This window comes from Myxine glutinosa, chromosome 1 (assembly GCF_964187855.1).
Source record: "Myxine glutinosa chromosome 1, kmMyxGlut1.1, whole genome shotgun sequence".
Taxonomy (NCBI): Eukaryota; Metazoa; Chordata; class Myxini; order Myxiniformes; family Myxinidae; genus Myxine; species Myxine glutinosa.
Window position 1 is genome coordinate 279,445,603 of NC_136261.1, and position 21,117 is coordinate 279,466,719.

At 45.3% G+C, this 21,117-nt stretch overlaps 1 protein-coding gene across 7 annotated transcripts in view; it reads left to right on the top strand.

Annotated features, from left to right (window-relative positions):
* LOC137437817 (ubiquitin-associated protein 2-like) overlaps positions 1-21,117 on the top strand; it is a 124,759-nt gene that overhangs the window by 63,322 nt on the left and 40,320 nt on the right. For all 7 annotated transcript variants that reach the window (XM_078766507.1, XM_068132487.2, XM_078766492.1 and 4 more), the window contains 5 exons: positions 2,259-2,327; positions 2,633-2,675; positions 2,816-3,035; positions 8,662-8,729; positions 8,865-9,042. In XM_078766507.1, coding sequence (XP_078622633.1) covers positions 2,259-2,327; positions 2,633-2,675; positions 2,816-3,035; positions 8,662-8,729; positions 8,865-9,042 — 578 coding nt within the window. The remainder of the gene's footprint in view (positions 1-2,258; positions 2,328-2,632; positions 2,676-2,815; positions 3,036-8,661; positions 8,730-8,864; positions 9,043-21,117) is intronic.

Consider the following 21,117-nt stretch of genomic DNA (forward strand, 5'->3'; position numbering starts at 1 on the left):
CTGTTCCGTCTTTGTGTTTGTGGGTTTGGATAACCCCTGCATGTTCCCGATTAGATAAGGCTCGGCACTTCCCGCGCGTGCCCAAAGACATTCCCGCCAAGGTTCGGAGTACGCCTCAGAGTTTAAGCTCGTTTTGGTCATTCGTCCTTTTGGGGTCTTAACCCCAGGGACATGACAATAAAGTTATGTCGCCAAAAAAACCCTGAAAAACATTTGAAAGGCAATATCAAATACCGGTATTGCAATTAAAAATATCAAATAATAAAGTAGATCATCTTACTATAATTCACCAAATGTCCGTCCGTCCGTTCGAAGGTACCGCAAAAACGGCTCAACCGATCGCAACGATATTTTGGGTGGGTGGGTATTCCTGGGACCCCTGGGAGTAAAATAGGCTATATTTTTTTTCCAGTTTTCCAAACACGATGGAATAATATTTACCGATTATGAACAGTCATGTTGCTTTTGTTGAAATTCTACAAATACTGTTTATTCTACGTACCAGGAGAGAGGAGATCGACTCCTGACGAACTCTTCCTATATAAACGTGCGGCTCCGAAGTAACATGGCAGCGTGTGCAAAGCGACTGAGAAACAGGTGTAGCGGCCGCTTCCGTGTTACAGATTCGGCACACACTCTTCACACATAAACGTGCGACTGAGAAAGACGTGTAGCGGCCGCTTCCGTTTTGCAGAATTCAATATTTTTTCAAAATGGGCGCCATGTACTGTTTAGATTTTGATGATTTGCATGTGATATGGTTCATGTGATATGGTTGATATGTTTATATGAATCGTTTAAAATAAAAATGCCTTCAAATTCTGATATTTTGCCTTTTCATTTGGTCCTCCCAATTGAAGCCCCGCCCATAGGGCGGGTACCTTTGCTAGTAGTAGTTAAAACAAAACAATTAGTTGTGCTAGAGTAGACCCAAAGTGGTGCACAGTAAAGACATAAGTATAGCGAAAGAAAAGAAAAAATAGCTGTACCAAGCCTCTCCATGGAGTTCAACCAAACCGAAAATGGCCATGGGGGCTGTGCCAATGTCCATCTCGCTGACCTCCATCTCACAACTCTGGTGAGTTTAACCATGGCGTTTGTGCAGAAAAAATAGTGAGGTTCCATGCACACGCATCAGAGAACACCAAAGTCAACATGCAGACCATGCAGTGGGAGGAGGGGTGCTGGAACGTGCATGGTGGTGGGCCTGACGGTGAGCAGATAGTAATGAGCAGAGAGAGGGCAGCCGTGGCAGGAAGGGAGTGCCAGTCTGTGATGCAACGGTCGGCCCAAAACATCTGCAAACCTGAGAAGCATGCAGCACAGAACCAGGAGCCGAATCCATGGAAATCTAGGACAGTCCCTGCCTAGCCAGCGGCACAAGGAGAGCACTGGCACGGAGGCAAAATACAGAGCCAAGAATATGGCACCACTTGTGACTTCTAAGGCTTCAGGCATTCTTCCATCACAGTCCCTGCTCAAATCGCTGCCAAACAAAACCGCAGCGGGAACGGCCCAGAAGGTCTCGAACCCAGACATCAATAAGGCCGCCACATTCACGAACCAGCACGCATTCAATGCTGGCAAGGGGGAGAGGGTGCACCTCGCCGGTACAGAGACTATCTCAGTCGGTCACTGCAGCACCGCATAGGCCTCAGAGGAGGAACTTCACCACTGAAACCACGAGATGCAGGCTGCCCAGGGGGCCTGGACAGTTATGGATCCATTTTGGAGCATTGGAACTTCCTCGTTTGCTCAATTTAAGTACATGAATTAAAGTAAATTAAAATGGAGCGGCCTTTGATCAACTATCAAATCTTAAACACTCTTTTCGCCACGAGACACGCATGGAGCCGCACCCACGGATCAGGGCCGACACCCATCAACTGCCCACCTCATCACTGCGCTAATCAGCTGCCGACGTCGGCCGACAGTGTAAGTATGTATACATGTGTATATCACATGTAAAGACAAAATGATTAGATTTTGGCGTCGGAGGTCATGTCAGGTAAAAATGTGATTGAGAATAGATGAAGGCATTTAATCAAACTTGGTACAAGTATGTATGATGATGTAATAATGTGGGTGGAGTATCGTGAGCATCAGTTGACGCAGCGACATGGAAGAGTGTCGTTCCAGTTCATCCATTTAACTGTTGAAAATACTCAGACCCCACCCCTTCCCCAATGAAAAAACGTGTAATGGAAAAGTTGTGTTACAGCTATATCCAACCAGTTGTATGTTTGTACACATTTCAGGTCGTGGACAGGAAAATGGGATTGAATCAAGATCTGATGCGAGTGGAGGCAGAGGTCGCAGGGGTAGAGGTTGGTCCTTTATCTACTCTTTACAATTCGTTTTAATTTGAACCATGATCCAAGTTTCTTTGGAAAAGCTTTTGCAAATGCTACATGTAGATTATGAACAGTTGTCAAGGTGTAAAGGATTTGACTCTAGGAATCCCAACATGGTGTTGAAATGGCAACACCAAATAGGCCGAACAATTCACCTTCATTTTCTTACTGCTGCACCTCTCCCTAGCATTGGAATATTTGTTTTATTACTATTATATATATATATATGTAAATATATATATATATATTTATATATCTCTGCTGCTTTAACTCTGTAGGTGGCATTGTGCGAGGAAGACCGAGGGGCAGAATTGGCTTGGGGTGAGTGTAATTTTTGTTTTTTCTCACCGTTAAAAAAAATACTTTGGGGGGAGGGGGGATTGTTTATCCTTTATTTGTTTTTGTTTTTTTTTCTCTGGATTTTACCTAATGCTCTAAATGCTCATTGATATGTCTTCCAGGCCTGCAGCTCTTGATTCTCCTGCTACTTCTCCACTGGTGCCAGCTGGAGATTGGGGTACAGGATCTATAGGAGGTGGTCAGGTGGAATGGGGAAGAACGCCTACGGAATGGGGTCCTAGCGGTAACAACAGAAGGAACAATGCCGAAGATCTTCTTGCCAGCGATGGTGGCTGGCGTCCAGGGCTTGATGAATGGCCTGCAGAGGACTGGAATGAGGATGTGAGTGACTTGTTTTTAGATGAAAATTTTTTAAAGTGGCGTACATGAAGTCTTGTTGCTGTTCTGAATGTTGTATTCTCAAAATATTTTGCATGCAATGTTTGTTCCGTGAATCACTCCCCAAACTTTTACGAAGTTGTCAGTCGTACATATAATGATATTTAGACTGTGATGCTCATGATTATTGATTCAATTCTGCTGGAAGCTAAATATTGTTGCGGATCTCCCGAAGCCCGTTCCACGTTATAAAGGGGGGATTAAACCACTTTTTCCCCCTGGGTCTTCGTGTCCACGAGGCCGAATCGCCACTTCCGCAGCAAGCGTGAAAAAGGGTATCGGGTCGAGACGCACGTACCTTTAACCCACGCTGCCACGAAAGCGGGGACCGGACCTCGCACGAGCCACGCTTAATCGAGTACGCCCGAGCGGTATGCGTATCACGTGACTCGTGCCGTTACTTTTATGGAACCCGATTCGAGCGGTTCTATTCGTACCATGCGAGGCCAATTAATGGAAGGGACAGGAACGGTCAAATAAGAGGAATAACACAATTTATTATTTATGTACAATGATTCGCAGAGACGGAGCAGGCACTTATACAATGTTAACTTATTCCCAGACACAGGGCCCACTCACGCACACGGGGAGATGGAGGAAGAATGTTCGCGCGCCAAACGCGCTTTGCCGTCGGTCGCTCCGGGGCAGCTCGCCCGGCGTGGCCCTCTGGTGGTCACGGTACGTATGCAGGAGAAGGCAGGCAGGAGGAGATCGCGCGTCTGTGGCCCGGCACGGGTCGTCTTCTCGAACGTGCGATTAATACAGCGCAGGGCACGGGGCAAGTTCGTGTACAATGACGATAACCGGCAATGCAATTGACTCGTTCTCTTGCGCGTTCTCTCTCTCTGACTCGATCAATGCCTCGACCCGAACTCAGCTCAACTCAACTGACTCGCAATACTCCCCGGCTCTGACTCGACTCCGATCCTGACTCCAACTCCAACTGAGGTGGGGGGCTCGGAGCAGGGTTTTATGGCTCCGCCCCGGCCTTACTCGAATGTTCCAAGCCCCACCTCTCATCGCCGTGGTTAGCCACTCCCCTCTAGTTCTGATTGGCGGCTCGCGCTTACCGGACACTCCCCCTGCAGCGCCTCCCTTCGGCCTTGCCAGACTTGTTGAAGGCCTACCACGTGGCATTTCCAGCCCAAAAGACTGCCCTACTCACGGGCCTGCTCAACGCAAAACTAACACAGGAAAGGACTATGTTTACATTCACTAAGAAATAACTGAACTATCGCGAGGCTATATGTTGTGGTGCGTCTATCTACGAGGGGGATTATCTTTTATTCCAAAACCACAACACTACACCCCTCTCTCACCAGACTCGCCCCGAGTCGAACCCACCAATGGAACGACCGGTAGAGCCTGACATGCAAAATTAATATTACGTTTAAATGTGACACATAGGTGTGGTTCCCCCTACCATTTATTCTAACCCATGTGTGGGACATTCTTTACACGAAACATGTCCCCCCTATTGCATTGAGCAGCTAACAGTTTCACACCCACAACTACCCGAATATTTCCGGAATTTCAAACTAAACACAAAGCCGGTGGGCACATTCTTATATTTACAAGCACGTATATTTACAATTCTATGACCCAGGACCTGTACTTTTTGGAAGAGAAGATTGGAGGGGAGAAAAACACAGCAAAACACTCAATGTGACACTTGCTGCTTGCATCTTGCATCTTGCATCTTGCTTCTTCTGTGTGCGTCTAACAAACCGGCTGGCCTCCTGACCGGCATACAGGCCATTTGAAGCATCAGGGCCATCTAGACTTGCAGAACTTCTTATCCCTAGCACACAATAACAAAAAAATGCTTTTATTTTTCATTGCCACGCAGGGCCATTCCCACGTGGTCCAACTGCGTGGCATCAGCGCCACTCAAACAAGTGGTCCAAAGTGCAAGATGATTTTGCAGCAAGATGCTGCACAGCAGAGGTGCAAGGCCACAAGGCTTGTGGTCCATGAGTGTAACAAGGTGCAGCAAAGTGGTTTGGCAGCAAAGTGCTGCACAGGTCGGCTGCACTGGTGCAACACGGGTGCATCAAAAGGACATGGCAGCAAGGTGCTGCACAGTTTGGCTGCACAGGTGGAACAAAGGTGCAGCAAAAATGTGTTTGGCAGCAAGGTGCTGCACAGGTCGGCTGCACAGGTGGAACGGTGCAGAATGGATGCTGCTCAGGTCGGCCTCCAAAATGGTCCTGGGGCGGGGGGGAGAGACGAAGCACAACAAGCAAGCGGAAAGGATGCAGTGGCACACAGATAGTTCAGCATTTCCAGCCCAAAAGACCGCCCAACTCACGGGCCTGCTCAACGCAAAACTAACACAGGAAAGGACTACGCTTACATTCACTAAGAAATAACTGAACTATCGCGAGGCTATATGTTGTGGTGCGTCTACCTACGAGGGGGATTATCCTTTATTCCAAAACCACAACAATATATTTTGGTTGAGCTCGAAACCAAGCAAGTATTTGAGAATCGCTTTATTTTCATTGGATTGTTGGTTGAGATTCAGTCGGCTCATTCAACTTTTTAGGCAATGTGACTGGTCTGCATGTTTCGCCCATCCATACTTCCTGGTTCCCTTGTATACAGTGAGCATTAAAATTGTGCTTCTGAAAGGTAGCACTGCCACCATTACTTTAACTGAATGTTGGAAGTAAATGCCAAAACTGACTGGGAACAAAATGCACATGGTAGGTCATTTTTTTCAAAGCTGAGCACATGGATTAATAAAAACGCCAACTTTTTAAAGCTCTAGACTGTTTTATTTATAAAGGCTCTAAATATAAAGCATGCTCATTTGGGATTGTAATAGTTGTTATTTTTGTGGGTCACCGAACTGATAGCATGGAGCATGCCATTCCGCTCATCCCATTCCGCTGAGGTGAATGGGGTCCACATGCTGTGCGATCTCGTGTAAGAATGTGGCGAGACCACCCTGCCCCCTGGATTTTATCCAGGCACGAGTCTGAGGTCTGGGCAAAGGGGTGCAGCTGGCCTGGGGTCCGAACCCAGGGTACCATGATCTATCTGACCAACTCCGCGGGGAGGGGTTGCCTCCTTGGAAGGGGAGGTGTTACTCACTCTGAGTGGGGAGGGTGAAGAGCTCCTTTTGGAGCTGGACCTTGACTCGCCATCCAGGGCAAAGGCATTGGTTGTGTCGAAATGGGACTGTGGAAAGCTCTCGTTGACACGGTCGCCTGGCGCACTAGTTGCTGGCCGCAAGTGCTTGCCTCTGTGGTGGGGCCCTGCGCCGGCGTCGGTGTATCACGGCAATCATGGTCAGGGGTCAGTTTTGATATTTCTGTAACTTTTATGTGGACCCAGACTGATGTTATCAGCTGACCTGCCATCTGTGAGGGACCTTTTATTTGGGAGAAGCTCGCTGCCAGGTTGGTTCTGCCGACCTGAATGATCAATGTTGGTCGGCTGGCTGAGGCCCCAAATGGTAAAGTGGCCAGATGGAGAAATGTGCCTTTAGTAAAAGGGGTCTTTATGGGGCTCCCCTCTCTTGGCTAATTATGTTCGATTCTCCTCTGTTGGGCCTCATTAACAATAAAATCATCCAGATTCTCCTGAAGGTCTTTGCGGTATATTGGGATGCCAAGAGGGCCTACCAGCGGTTCACTGCAGGATTAACCAGCCCAGATTTACGATCAAACTGAACTTTGTGGACACGAGGGAGCTTAATTTTAACCCCTGATGACCAGATGTCCATGTTGAGACGTACTGCTATGCTCGGGCATTTCCCCTAGAGGCATTGGTCAGTGACATGTTCTATTTACAGGAACACGGTACCTATCCTTGTGGGTGGTGCTCAATCCCGCAGCTGCCCGTTTTACCGAGGTGCTCTGGGCCTATCCCCATGGGCTCCTTCCCGGGGACCCTCCTTGTATGCCCCTGCCAATATTGCACGGTTCATTTGGGTGGAATCTGTTTGCTCAGATTGATATCTATCTTTATAATTACCTTCGCAAAAGCGGAAGGTTATTTACCTTCGCAAAAGCGGAAGGTTATGTTTTGATCGCTGTGTATTTACCTTCGCAAAAGCGGAAGGTTATGTTTTGATCGCTGTGTATTTATTTGTATGTCTGTGTGTGTGTGTGTGTGTATGTTATTCGCATAACTCAAAAAGTATTCAACCGAATTGCATGAAATTTGGTGGGATGATTGGTTATTATACGGGACACATTTGATTAGATTTTGGGAGCAATCGGGTCAAAGGTCAAGGTCAAGGTCACGAAAAGGTCAAAATCGTATTTTTGTTGTTCTGTTCCCTACACTCCCATGCCAAGTACAGAACAGTAGCTGCGGCGAAGGTATGCGCTCTACCGAGTGCCCGTTCTAGTTATTTGTATGTCTGTGTGTGTGTGTGTGTGTATGTTATTCGCATAACTCAAAAAGTATTCAACCGAATTGCATGAAATTTGGTGGGATGATTGGTTATTATACGGGACACATTTGATTAGATTTTGGGAGCAATCGGGTCAAAGGTCAAGGTCAAGGTCACGAAAAGGTCAAAATCGTATTTTTACCATAGCGCGGTCAATTTTTATCCAATTGGCATGCAACTAATGCCAAAATGTTCAGAATTCAATGCCCGATCTTGTGATATACGACATGACCCAGTGAAGACATTACCCTTGTTAGCGGTTGGGGGTCAAAGGTCAGGGGGGTCACGACCTTGCAAAATGTGCGTTTTTTGTCATAACTCGGTCAATTCTTATCCGATTTGCATGAAATCAGCACCAAACTGTTCACTGTTCTGTTCCCTACACTCCCATGCCAAGTACAGAACAGTAGCTGCGGCGAAGGTATGCGCTCTACCGAGTGCCCGTTCTAGTTTTCCTTGTATGAGTGCTGATCAACTGCAACCTTGCCTGTGCTGTTAATTTATGCTTGACGAACCAATGTTCATGGGTTATTATGGCACATTATTAAAATAAACTCATGCAAATTGTACTTTTTCTTTTTTTTGCAAGTTAAGCTCTAATCTTTTTCCAGTTGTCTTGACTGTCCCGGCCCAATCTTGATCGACTCTGCCCGAGTTGCATGTATCTATTGCAGCTTTGAGCCCAAGGCAACGTTGCATCAATTGTGGGTGGGGTGTACGCAGATCATATGTTTTGACTCGTTACAAATACAATTTATGAATGACGAGGAATATGTGGAAGACAAAATTAGGACAGAAGTCGAGTGAGACGGACCAGCCATGTGATATCGATTGTCAACGGTATGACTCTTGCAAGTGCTGATGTCATTGGGGACTTAATGTTGGCTTGAGCAGAAAGGCACCAAAGCAAAGCATGCAAATTACGGCCAATGGAGATTTAATTGGGCCTGTCCTAAAGTGTGCAAGCCTGCTAATTGAGACGAGGCATGGCATCATGAAGTTTTTGCTTTGGTGTTTTTATTTTATTTTATTTTATTTTTCAAATCTGGCAGCAAATGCATCTTCAATTGATTCCTTTGGAGGTAACTGTCACATCCATTATTGGCTATGACGTACTATTGGATACGCGTACTAAGCTGGTCGTCTGCCTTTTGTCGACAGCTGTCTGAGACTCGAGTTTTCACGGCGTCTGTGACGGCAGACTCGGAAGCTTACCCACCCAGCCAAGCGTACGTCACTAATCTTTCTCGCTTGTCTTGTCATAAAGTTCTCCTTCCTTTTTCTCTAATCTGATTTGACTTTTTTGTTTTTATTACTATTGTTATTAATTTCCCTTATTCTTCCTTCTGCATGCTCCGTTGCAGCGTGAGCCTTGCGTCTCTCCTGCACAAGTCCTCGCCTCGATCTTCAACTGCAATCCTTAATACGGGGACCATTTTAACACCCACTGGGCCCCAACCTTTTGAGACCTACTCGGCACCATCTCTCCAGCAACCGTTGGTGTTCAGCAATTCGGGCCATGAAAAGGATGTCAGGAAAGAGGTGAGTGAAACGAGGATGGGAAAATGGGTGAAAATAAAATTGAACCTGAATGGAGAAGGGGTCAAGGTCTGTAAAGGCCTTTTTGTCAGTTTTCCCAGAATTTGGAATATAGCAAATATAGCATTCCCAAGTACTGTAGGTAAATAGCATTTGATTTAAAATGAGAAGGGAAGAAGAATTATAATTTCTGTGCCTCCTGTGTCGAAGGATATGCGGGAAGGACATGCGGGTCTCTCAGGGAGATTCTCAAGGTTTCTCTTTTTCTCTTTCTCTCTTTCTCTTTCTCTCTTTCTCTTTTTCTCTTTTCCTCTCTTTTCCTCTCTTTTTCTCTTTTCCTCTCTTTTCCTCTCTTTTTCTCTCTTTTCCTCTTTCTCTCTTTTCCTCTCTTTTCCTCTTCCTCTCTTTTTCTCTTTTCCTCTCTTTTCCTCTTCCTCTCTTTTTCTCTTTTCCTCTTTCTCTTTTCCTCTCTTTTCCTCTTTCTCTCTTTCCTCTCTTTTCCTCTCTTTTTCTCTCTTTTTCTCTTTTTCTCTCTTTTTTTCTCTTTCTCTCTTTTCCTCTCTTTTCCTCTCTTTTTCTTCTCTTTTCCTCTCTTTTCCTCTCTTTTCCTCTCTTTTTCTCTCTCTTCCTCTCTTTTTTTTCTCTTTTCCTTCTCTTTTCCTTCTCTTTTCCTTCTCTTTTCCTTCTCTTTTCCTTCTCTTTTCCTTCTCTTTTCCTTCTCTTTTCCCTCTCTTTTCCCTCTCTTTTCCTTCTCTTTTCCTTCTCTTTTCCTTCTCTTTGTAATTTAATTTCCAACTATGTAATTTCCAACTATGTAATTTCCAACTATGTAATTAAACAATACAGTACTTCAAAAATGTACATAATAATGTCGACCAACTATGGAATACAATATTTATTAATAACGTTTGGTTTTAATCCACTTCTACTTTGAAAAGCGAAGTGTTTTCGATACTTTCAAATTTATAAATGAACAAGAGTCAAGGCGGGTTCTCCACCCTCCACCCTCTCAAGTCAAATCAAATGAAGTCAACCAAGTGAAGGTAGTGAAGGTTTCACTTCCCACCCTATGCTCCCTCCTCTCCTCTGTATGTGAGCCTCTGTATGGAGAGGAGAGTGAGGAGCGATTGGAGAGGAGAGTGAGGAGCGATTGGAGAGGAGAGTGAGGAGCGATTGGAGAGGAGAGTGAGGAGCGATTGGAGAGGAGGGATTGGAGGGTAGTATGATGAGTGGGATTGGAGAGGTGTGAGGGTGGAGAGGAGTGAGGGGCCACATATTATATGAAATAAATAAATTGTTTACCAAAACCAAAAAACAACAACAACCACTGTGCCCGAAAAAGGCCAACGCCTGCTTTGCGGGGGGAAATGGCCTCTAAAGGTTTTTTTTTGTTTGTTTTTTACACCATTTCTGGATCTGATGAAAGGGGACCAAAAAACAACAACAACCACGGTGCCCGAAAAAGGCCAACCCCTGCTTTGTGGGGAAAAATGGCCTCTAAAGGTGGTTTTTTTTTTTACACCATTTCTGGATCTGATGATTGGCCAGTAACCATTTTGAAAAAATTAATGTGCAGCATCTAAATCAAGATGTCCAAATGTCACACACGTCCATGCCCGTGGGATTCCCACGGGTGACCCCACTATCAATACACCTTTAACGTTACCGGCACTGCCCTCTCTTGGATTAAATCATACCTCTCTGACAGACGCCAGTTCATCTCCATCAATAACTGCAAATCCCCCACTGCTCCCCTCCCCCAAGGTGTCCCCCAAGGTTCAGTTCTTGGCCCCCTCCTCTTCATCCTTTACCTGTCCCCCCTCGGTCACTTAAGCCGCCGTCATGGTCTCCAATTCCACTACTTCGCCGATGACATCCAGCTTTTCATCTCCACCAAGTCCGTCTCCACCGACACCCACTCTATCCTGACAAACTGCATCACTGAAATAAAATCCTGGCTTCAAATCAACTTCCTCAAGCTTAACTGTGATAAATCTGAAATAATCATCATTGGCCCAAAAACGCTCACAAAATCCACCCATAACTTTGCCCTCAACATCGACGGTATCCCAGTATCCACCTCCCCTCACATCCGGAATCCTGGCGTCATCTTTGACCAAACCCTCTCCTTCGACAAATACACTAAACAGATCACAAAGTCAGCCCTCTTTCACCTGAAAAACATTGCCCGTCTCCGCTCATCCCTCTCCTCCACGGCTGCAGAAACCCTCATCCACGCCTTCATCACCTCCCGTCTGGACTACTGCAATAGCCTCCTCTATGGTTCACCCTAAAAAATCACCAATAAACTCCAATACATTCAGAACTCCGCTGCCCGTCTACTCACCCATTCCCGGACCCATGACCACATCACCCCCGTCCTTTACAAGCTTCATTGGCTCCCCATCCCCCAGAGAATCCAGTACAAAATCCTCCTCTTGACATACAAAGCCCTCCATAACCTGGCCCTATCCTACCTGGCTGACCTCCTCTCCAGACACACTCCCACCCGCAACCTCCGCTCTGCTGGTACCAACCTCCTGACCCCCTCCATCCGGACCAAATTCAGATCCTGGGGGGACAGGGCCTTCTCCATCGCTGCTCCCACCCTCTGGAACTCACTACCTCACACCATCAGAGACTCCTCCTCACTCACCACATTCAAAACATCACTAAAGACCCACCTGTTCAACACTGCATTCAACATTCAACCCACAGCATTTAACCCCTGACTATCACTTCTCCTTCTCCCTCCTTTTGCTTTAAATATTTCCCTATTGATTCTTGTCTTTTTGCAATTGTTGTTTTCATGTATTGTTATGCATTATGTTTTCCACTCTGTCAAAGCGCCTTTGGGCTTCTTGAAAAGCGCTATACAAAATAAATGAATTATTATTATTATTATTATTATATCACCTTTATCTATCAATATTGTTGAAATGAAGATCAAATAGCTGTATGTTGAAAAAGTCAAAACTTTACAAGGGGTGTACTTACTTTTTCACGTGACTGCATACTTGATTACACTAAGTGTGGTTATTAGTCCCCTACCGGTGTACACCGGAGGGGACTATTGGTTTGCACGCCGTCCCTCCGTCTGTCAGTCTGTCCATCCGTCAGTCCATCACGCAAAGAACAGTTTTCCTGACTTTTTTTCTAAACGCTTAATGCTAATGATTTCAAACTTGGCACATGGTTTCCTCATGATAACTTACAGATCGAGTTCGAACTTCACGACGTTTCAATCATTTTTGACAAAGTTATGGTACTTTGAACTTTGGGAATTCTGATAATCCTGATGATCCTTAACTCAGTGCCATTTTAAGTTTTAATTGTCCCCCGTCGCACCGCGGAGGGAAAGGGGGACTATGGTTTTCCCCTCCGTCCATCCGTGCATACGTGCATGCGTGGGTGCGTGCGTAAGCGAAGGAACGCATTCAAATTTGGTGTGTGGGTGCAACCCACGTCAAAATCCAAGATGGCCACCGCCATGTATGTCTGATGCCATGTATGTCTGAACCTTGTGAGCGGAATATCTTGAAAAATAAGCGAAGTACCAACTTCTAATCTGGTGTGTGGGTGTATCTCGGCATAAGGAAGAACCGTATTGAAAATTGGGTCGCCACGTCAAAATCCAAGATGGCCGCCACCATATATATATGTCTGAACCTTGTGAGCGAAATATCTTGGAAAAATAAACGAACTACTAACTTCTAATCTGGTGTGTGGGTGTATCTACGCATAAGGAGGAATGCTATTGAAAATTGGGTCGCCACGTCAAAATCCAAGATGGCCACCGCCATGTATGTCTGAACCTTGTGAGCGGAATATCTTGAAAAATAAGTAAAGTACCAACTTCTAATCTGGTATGTGGGTGTATCTGGGCATAAGGAAGAACGCTATTGAAAATTGGGTCGCCACGTCAAAATCCAAGATGGCCGCCTCCATGTATGTCTGAACCTTGTGAGCGAAATATCATATCATGGCATGTTTTCTGCGTCTTCCACTTTGTCAACTCACATCACTTCCCTGACGGGGGACCTAGGCGTAACGCTTGTTGCCTTTAAAAACCAATTTCTCTGCAATAATAGGACCGATTGAGATCAAATTCTCACCGTATAGTCAGATTCACTATGTTTTTTTCGTTCAAAATCATGGTAGATTAGCAAACCTATACATTTTTGGAAACGTTATTACATGGAAAATCTGAAAATCAATGTTTACATTTGCCAATTCCGACCAATTTGATTCGACCAATTCGACCAATTCCATTCGACCAATCGATTCGATCGACCAATTCGATCGATTCGATTCGATTCATCGAATTCGATTCGATCGACCATTCGACCAATTCGATTTGCCAATCAATTTGACCGACCTTTGCTTGTGTGGAACGGACTGTGAAAACGATGCGGACTATATTGTCGGATACGACACACAGGACAGTGATGACGAACTCTAAATGGCATATTCTGTAATCGTGTATGTTTGATGCCATTGACTGCCTGTGTATATTTTGTCATTGACTGCCTGTGTAGATGTGAAGTTATACTGACTGCATGTGTATATATGATTTTGCTGACTGCCTGTGTATGTTTGGTGATATGAATTATTGTGACACATTTTGATGTAATTAACTGCCTGTACAAAATGATAACATATATTTGATTATGCAACTTATCGCGAATATAAAGACTATTTTGCAATTCAAAACCTTTGATTCGTGTCTTACCATTCCCCCCCCCATAGCACTAATTTGATACTTTCATTGGATTCCTTGTCCCTGAAAATATAGGTTTAGTATATTTTTAAAAGTTTTTAGGGTAATTAGAGGCAGAAATAGAACAAAATATGTATTTTACAGTGGCCATTTTGAAAATCCAAAATGGCCGCCATACAGGTATCTCTCCAAATATAAACATTGATTTTTAGTTTCCTTATGCTATAACCTTTCCAAAAATGTATAGGTTTGCTAATCTACCATGATTTTGAACGAAATATAATTTATTGACATCGTGAACCTGACTTGTAGGGGGGACTCTGTCTGTAGAATATTTTAATGGTAATTATGACGTCACAGGTCATGTAGTTCGGCCGCCATATTGTTACCCCTTTTTCTCTGCAACGGCTGAACAGATCGAGGCCAAACATTGCAGGCAAACTCGCATACCCCCGGCGAACAAAAAAGTGGTTTCAGAGTTGGGACGTTTTTAAGCATGAACCTTTAAAACCGAGCTCCTCCCTCATTTTTGATCCAGTCGAGGGGAAACTTCACAGATCTGTTCAGCATGTCAGTCTACTAAAATGTCCTTTTGGAATTTGCGATATGGCACGTGGTTTGGCAGATATCGTTAATTAAACGAAAATGTTTTTTTTTAAATGGATATTTCTTGTTTATTCTAGAGTTTTCTCGCGCCCTCAGCCTCGTCTGCGAACGTCAAAAGCGCGACACAGCGCGCGCTTTCGGGAGGGGTGGAGTCAAGCCAAGCAATATATATATATATATATATATATATATATATACCAGACGACCCATGACCCGTTGGGTCAATGTTATTATATATAATTAAGGGGTTACCATGGTTACAGTGGGGGTCAAAGGTCAACCTATGGTGAAGATATATAATTTTCTCTCACTTTCTAATAGAGAGGCAAAATGCCATATAAAACTAAATTTACTGGTTCTAATTGCTTTTATTTATCAATCCTCACATAGAAGAGCAGTTTTTAGTAATGAGCAGTGAGGAGAAGACCCCTCAGCCAATGATGTGACCCCTCAGCCAATGATGCTACCCCTCAGCCAATGATGCTACCCCTCAGCCAATGATGCTACCCCTCAGCCAATGATGTGACTCCTCAGCCAATGATGCTACACCTCAGCCAATGATGCCACCCCTCAGCCAATGATGCCACCCCGCAGCCAATGATGTGACCCCTCAGCCAATGATGCCACCCCGCAGCCAATGATGTGACCCCTCAGCCAATGATGCCGCCCCTCAGCCAATGATGTCGCCCCTCAGCCAATGATGTCGCCCCTCAGCCAATGATGTCGCCCCTCAGCCAATGATGTCGCCCCTCAGCCAATGATGTCGCCCCTCAGCCAATGATGTCGCCCCTCAGCCAATGATGTCGCCCCTCAGCCAATGATGCCGCCCCTCAGCCAATGATGCCGCCCCTCAGCCAATGATGCCGCCCCTCAGCCAATGATGCCGCCCCTCAGCCAATGATGCCGTCCCTCAGCCAATGATGCCGCCCCTCAGCCAATGATGCCGCCCCTCAGCCAATGATGCCGCCCCTCAGCCAATGATGCCGCCCCTCAGCCAATGATGTCGCCCCTCAGCCAATGATGTCGCCCCTCAGCCAATGATGCTACACCTCAGCCAATGATGCTACACCTCAGCCAATGATGCTTCCCCTCAGCCAATGATGCTACCCCTCAGCCAATGATGCTACCCCTCAGCCAATGATGCCACCCCTCAGCCAATGATGCCACCCCTCAGCCAATGATGCTACCCCTCAGCCAATGATGCCACCCCTCAGCCAATGATGCTACCCCTCAGCCAATGATGTGACCCCTCAGCCAATGATGTGACCCCTCAGCCAATGATGCTACCCCTCAGCCAATGATGCTACCCCTCAGCCAATGATGCTACCCCTCAGCCAATGATGCTACCCCTCAGCCAATGATGTTAGCCCTCAGCCAATGATGTTACCCCTCAGCCAATGATGCTGCACCTCAGCCAATGATGCTACCCCTCAGCCAATGATGCTACCCCTCAGCCAATGATGCTACCCCTCAGCCAATGATGCTACCCCTCAGCCAATGATGCTACCCCTCAGCCAATGATGCTACCCCTCAGCCAATGATGCTACCCCTCAGCCAATGATGCTACCCCTCAGCCAATGATGCTACCCCTCAGCCAATGATGCTACGCCTCAGCCAATGATGCTACCCCTCAGCCAATGATGATGATGATGCTACCCCTAGACGACCCATGACCCGTTGGGTCAATGTCAGTTTGAATAGATATGAGAATAGAACTAAAGCGAACGCTGGACATCATCAGGGAGATTATTTGGGCCAGCAAGCCATAAGGCTCACCTCTCCAGCGTTCTAAATCACTTACCTGTGACACGTGATTTCGGCCCTTATCTCCGATCACGTTGACGGAAATCACCACAGCATATCGTCAAGATCCCTCCAAAAGGCTCGTCTTTGTCACATACATCACGCAACGTGCGATCCACAGCCTCAAAACTCTCTCTCCTGATCATAGGACACTCATCCCACACGATGAGTTTTGTACTTCGAAAGAGGTCTGCGATAGTGGAATTTTTATCGATGTTGCATACGCCATCTTCCCTCGGTGTCAGAGGGATTTGGAACCTTGAGTGCGCTGTTCTTCCACCAGGCATGAGGGTAGCAGCTATGCCAGATGAGGCCACCGCAGGGGGCAACTTCTCCACTCGCTCTCACTTTAGAGAGAATCAGGTTAATAAGAAACGTCTTCCCTGTGCCTCCAGGCGCGTCAATGAAAATCATTGATGACTGATTCGTGCGGATGTTGCTATTCGCGTCCATAGACGTGAGGTGTGATTCGTTGTCCGCGTCCGTAGCGCCGTCGGAGGGTTGATACGACATTCTTCCTGCAAATAGTATTGTGTTTGTGCTATCGTTTTGCCGATCATCAAATGACAAATAAATTACATTGTGAAAATTAAAGATTTCAAATAAACCTATTTAAAGTGTATGCGCATATAAATAATAAAAAAAATCGAAGAAATATCTCTCGGTAATTTCCTGAAACATATTTTACTTCCGGGTAATAATGTTGAATGAAATGACGAAGATATATACTGTATGCCCGTTATTTTAGGCGGTGTATTTTCGTATATCAACGTGGCGTGATTTTTAAAATATATCTCTGCAATTTCTCGTGTGTGCGTGAATGTTCTCAATTATTTCTTTTACCGAGTCTAAAACCATCGATAAAAATGAAATCAGATGGCGACTTACATTGAAGATAAAGGCGTGAAACAGACTCAATGGCCTTGAAGATACAAGCCTTTCAGAATTCATTTTGTTCTATAAACGGAAACTTTCATCGGATTTTCTTCCCGTTTTTTTTCAACCGAGTCTAAAACTATGTTAGCGACTGTGAAAAATGAAATGCTATATCGAATTTGATTTGAAATAAAACTGAGAGAGAGAGCAAGACACCACGGGCCTACAAAACAGGCCTCAAAGCTATGCGAGTTAATAAAATGGTGGATATTACTACTCTCTCAAAGGGGTAAGCCACGCCCCCGGACCGATCGAATGTTACACACAAACACGCAAGATTTCAATTTTATAATTATATAGATATAGATAGATATATATACACAAAGAATTAAGTTAAGCACCCCTACACAACGAATTAAGGTAAGCACCCCCTAATATATATTCTTTGTGTATATGTATACATTGGCATATATTCTAAGGTATGTGAGATCAAATAATGATTGGTATGACATTAGCAATTATCCATTGATGAAATTGAGTGATCAAAGTGAAAAAAAGTGATTGGTTGAGTCAGTGATCCGATCACGTGGGTCCTACACACGTTATTGACGCAAAGATCGCTAGAGGTCTTCTCAGAACAATGACTGTACGTTAGAAAACATAAACGTCATCCACACTGTCCGTGATGGACCTATAGCTCCATACTTAAATTGAGGTGAAAATATGCCTAAAATTCCCAAAAAATTTCACCTTAAATTATTCAGAATAAAATATTGAAAACGGCATGATTGTTATGTTTTTATGTGACCATAATATCACTTCTCCAGAAAATATAGCAATATCATGGGTATATTACACTGTTTTGACGACAACAAACTTGTAATGTGCGAGGTTGTAAAAAAACGGGGGGGGGGTGCTTAACTTAATTCTTTGTGTATATATATATACACACATCGATCATTGATCATGAACAGGAAAATATAATAAATTACTGATATTTAGTGACTTGAAAGGTTCTTTATCAACAACTTATTTTGTCGTGCTTCTGCTGACCTGTCTGCAAGGTGTATAAATCGAAGTCCCGAGTGCGAATCACAGGTGAGCCCGCCCTGAGGTAATTAGCGATTGGGAACGATTCAGAACCTTTGGGTAAATAACCCTTGGTAATTTCCCCAACAGTTTTCTGGGTGACAGACTGCCGGTAGGGGACATGTATTGCAGCGCAATACTCAGAATGCTTGTTTTTAAAAAGGATATTAGATGAAGAGAGACATTGTCTCGTTGTGATAACAGTATCCACCAGATACAACAACAAACAACATGCATTTTAAGGCCATTTTCCCTGCTAGAGCGGGGGTTAGCCTTGCGGTCCCCATGACAATCTTCTCCATTTTGTCCTATTTTCTGCATCTCTATCTGCCATGATCTTTCTTGGGAAAACCACATTTCCAAGCTGGCCTCCAAAGCCAGTCGCCGACTGGGCATCCTCCGTCGTGCGAAGTCCTTCCTTGGCACACCTGAGCTCCTCACCACATACAAGGCTTTCATCCGCAGCTCAATGGAATACTGTTCCCCCCTCTGGGCTGGTGCTCCTGCCTCACACCTCGCTCGGCTTCACGCTGTTGAGGCCAAAGCTTTCAGAATCATTGGAATCTCCTGCGATGTCGTCAACACCGAGGGCCTTTCACTCACTCACCGCAGGCAGGTTGGTGGTCTTTCTGTCTTCTACCGACTCCTCTCCGGCCTTGCTCCCCCAGCTCTCTGTGCTCTGTCCCCCCAATATTCCTTCAGGTCGCACAAGATCTGCCTGCAACCCTCTTATGGTTAAACTGCCAAAGTCTGGGCTGTCTGCTCACCTTCACTCTTTCATTCCCCTTTTCTCCCGCCTCTGGAACAAACTCCCCCACTCCCTTCAATCCCACTCCTCCCTCCAGGTCTTTAAAACAGCTGTTCACCACCATCTCTTATCTTCCCCCATCGAAAACCTTGATCTTTTCTGCCCCCGGTAATTCACCCCAGAGTCCTTGCAGTGTTCATATGTTTTATTCCTCTCCCACCTCCCCCCAAGTCCTCCCGATGTCCCTGCTCTCAAATGTTGTGTTTGTGTCCTTCCCCCTCTACCCCCTCTCTTTTGTGTCCTTCCCCCTCTCTCCCCATCTTGTCTGCCGCTCCCCTTGTTTTTTGTGTTTTGTGTGTCGGTTTGTCTTTTTGTGTGATTAATGTTAGCTCTTTCACGAGCCTCGATCTTGTATACACAAAAAAAAAAAAAAAAAAAAAAAAATCTCTCCTTGCCCGCATTTCTTCTTCCACCATCTTTAGCCAAGTCTTTCTCGGTCTTCCCTGTCCTCTACTTCCTTCTATATTCATTTCCATCACTCTTCTCAACCAGTCACTTTCATCCTTCCTCAACACATGACCAAACCATCTCAACCTGTTCCTCTTCACAGCATCAATCACAGGCTCTATTCCCATCATCTTTCGCAATTCATCATTTGTCTTCCTCTCTCTCAACGATACTCCGCACATCCACCGAACCATTCACATTTCCACCCTTTCCAGCCTTCGTTGCTGCTCTACGTTCATTACCTATGTCTCGCTCCCATAAATCATAACACTTCTCACATGCAGCATACACCTTTCCCTTCAGCTTCAACGACACTCCCCTCCTCATCAGCACGCCACTCAGTTCCCGAAACTTCCATGCACATCTCACTCTAGCAACCGTTGCCGAGTCTGATCCACCTCCATTCAGCATCTCTCCGAGGTAGCAAAATGTTTTCACACCATCCAGCTTCACGCCGTCTCCAAGATCCAACTCAACATTTCCTCCATCTGCAGCTCCCTCTGTGCACACCTTACATTTGAATGTAGTTGCCACACTGGTTAATGACCCTCTCAGACCACTACATTTTTGATGAACCCACTCAGCGCACATTGTACATTGAATGGAGTTCACTCCGACACCCTTCCTGCACACAGCACATGGCCACTTCCTAGTTCTTTCCACCTCACCACATGCTTTACCACTTGCCATCACCTTCGTCTTTCCGATATCCACCTTCAGACCTTTTGTCTCCATACATTCCTTCCACTTGTTCATCTTTTCCTTCAGTCCATCCATACTTTCCGCAATCAACACCAGATCATCTGCCTACAACAACTCTCACTGTAAACCCTCCTTCATGTTCTGAGCCAGCACCTCCATCACAGCTACAAATAGTAGTGGACTTAGTACCGACCCCTGATGCACTCCCACCTTCACCTCAAACTCACCACTGTTCCTGTCCTTCGTCCTTACAGCTGTGCGCGCTCTTTTGTACATTGCCATCACTACTCTGATCAACCATTCCTCCACTCCTAACTTCCTCAATGCCCACGTCAATACTTCGTGTGGAACCCTATCGAATGCTTTCTCCAGATCAACAAACCCAAGAAACAACTTCTTCCTCTTCTCCATGTACTTCTCCTGCAACTGTCTCACAATAAAGAGCGCGTCTGTCGTTCCTCTTCCTGGCATAAATCCAAACTGCATTTCGTCGATCTTCACCTTCTTCCTTATCCTCCTCTCCAACACCCTTTCCAATACCTTCATTCCATGCTCCAATAACTTTATCGCTCGGTACGAGCCACACTCCAGAGGCCCCTCTTGGCCTTTTCTTTAATGACTATAATGTTAACTGGAACCGTTTTTGTGTTTGGCTTTCAATTCAAATACTTGGCAAACGCTCCATATTTTGCATTACCGTCTTTACCCTGCGCTCGTGAAGCGAAAAGCGGGGTTAAGTGATCGTGTGCGTACATATATTGTATGTATGTGTCTGCATTTTAAAAATTCATTTTCTTGGCAACTGTTGGTCCGGTTGCCACAATTTTCACCATACGAGCACCTCTTCCTGTAGAATTTAAAAAATGATAATTATGCCATCATAGGTCACATAGTACAGGCGCCATCTTGGAAAAACGGAAAAAACTTTGCACCGCTATATATCTGAAACCTCTCCATGGGAAAAAATGAAAAATGGCTCTGTCTCGTACTCCTCACGGAGAATAACACATGCCAATGGTTATGTCTT